This window comes from Balaenoptera ricei, chromosome 6 (assembly GCF_028023285.1).
Source record: "Balaenoptera ricei isolate mBalRic1 chromosome 6, mBalRic1.hap2, whole genome shotgun sequence".
NCBI lineage: Eukaryota > Metazoa > Chordata > Mammalia > Artiodactyla > Balaenopteridae > Balaenoptera > Balaenoptera ricei.
In genome coordinates this window covers 20854342-20855711 of record NC_082644.1, presented here as the reverse complement: position 1 = coordinate 20855711, position 1370 = coordinate 20854342, and the positions used below count along the sequence as shown (strand labels likewise).

General features: G+C 43.5%; 1 protein-coding gene across 1 annotated transcript; it reads right to left on the bottom strand.

Moving 5' to 3' along the window:
- Positions 1 to 208: 208 nt before the first annotated feature.
- LOC132367716 (nuclear pore glycoprotein p62-like) lies at positions 209 to 1105 on the bottom strand. Its single transcript, XM_059926299.1, is given in 1 exon segment — positions 209 to 1105. A coding segment is annotated over 1 exon segment (897 nt).
- Positions 1106 to 1370: the final 265 nt, after the last annotated feature.

Genomic DNA, 1370 nt, shown 5'->3' with positions numbered 1-1370 from the left:
GGAGAGCTGATATAGTTTTGATTTGCTGATACTAAAAGCCAAACTCTGTAGTTCCCAACAGCACAATATTTAAGTGGAAAACAAATACATGCATACTTTTTTTTCCCACCAAATATTGAATAGTAACTGTAAATACTACTCTAATGAACACCCTCAAAATTTGTAGGTAATGTATAATCCAAAAACAACATGCTGAAGATAGGGTCATTCAATCAAGATCAATCCTGACATTGCGCTCCTGCTCCTTGCAATGATGATGCTCGAAAACTTGTGTTACCTCTTCTACCTTCCTTTGCAGCATACCTGAAGTCTGATTAATCCATTGTAGACAGTCCATATGAGCATTCAGAATTTTGCAGATCTGCTGGAGCATGTCAGTAGTGTCAGCAGGACTTCCAAATGTATTCAGGTGCTCAATAATGTCCTTGAGATCTTGGGCCATTCGTTTCAGCTGAGCATCTACATTTTGTGCTAACTAGTAAGTCCTCTCATGTTCCTTATCTAAATGCTGCAGATAAATAGACCCACTCTGGTCCTTTACAAACTCCTCTAAAAGGGTCAGGAGATCTTCTACTTCTTCCTGCTGTGACAGGATAAAATCCAATTCTTGTTCCAGCCTTTTCTGATCCAGTTTCACTTTTTCTACTTCTCCATGTAAAGCAGTGATCTTCTCACCATTCTCAATCAATGTATGGTCCCAAGCATTGATCTGGGTGGCCTGGTGAAGAAAGTGTTTCTCTTGATCCTCTAACTCAAGGCTCCATTTGTTTGCCAGACTATCCAGCTGACCATAGGTCATCACAGGAGTTATGATTGTATTAACAGTGAAAGTAAAAAGTATAGAAGTAATGCCGACCTGAACAGTGCTATTAATCTCAGTTGATGTCAGAGGTTTTAGATTCAAGGTAAAGCCCCTGGTGGCTGTGGTGTTGGTGGTTGACACTGTAGTAGATGCAACAGGAGCCACTCCACCTGCTCCAGGGAATTTTAATCCAAATCCCAAAGTTGTACCACCAAGTGTTCCAGCCAAAGTTGATGGGGCACCAAATGAGACCCCAGTAGGAGCAGTGGAGGTAGAAGCATTTGAAAATGAGGTAAACTGCATGGTGCTTGAACTAGTAGTGGCAGCAACAGTAGATGCTGGAGCCAACCCTTGATGGTGGTACCCCTAAGTAAATAGGAAGGCAGACAAGACTTCGGTGCGGCCAGAGAGGCTGGCCAGGGCCTTCTCGGGCTGGAAAGAGCCGGCCTCCACAGTGAGTACATCCCCACTGGAGCGACGCTAACTGAGGGTTCAGAGGTTTTTGACGTGATTATCCATCTCAGACTGCAAAGTTTTAGGAGGCTCCTTACAGCACTGGTGGTTGTAT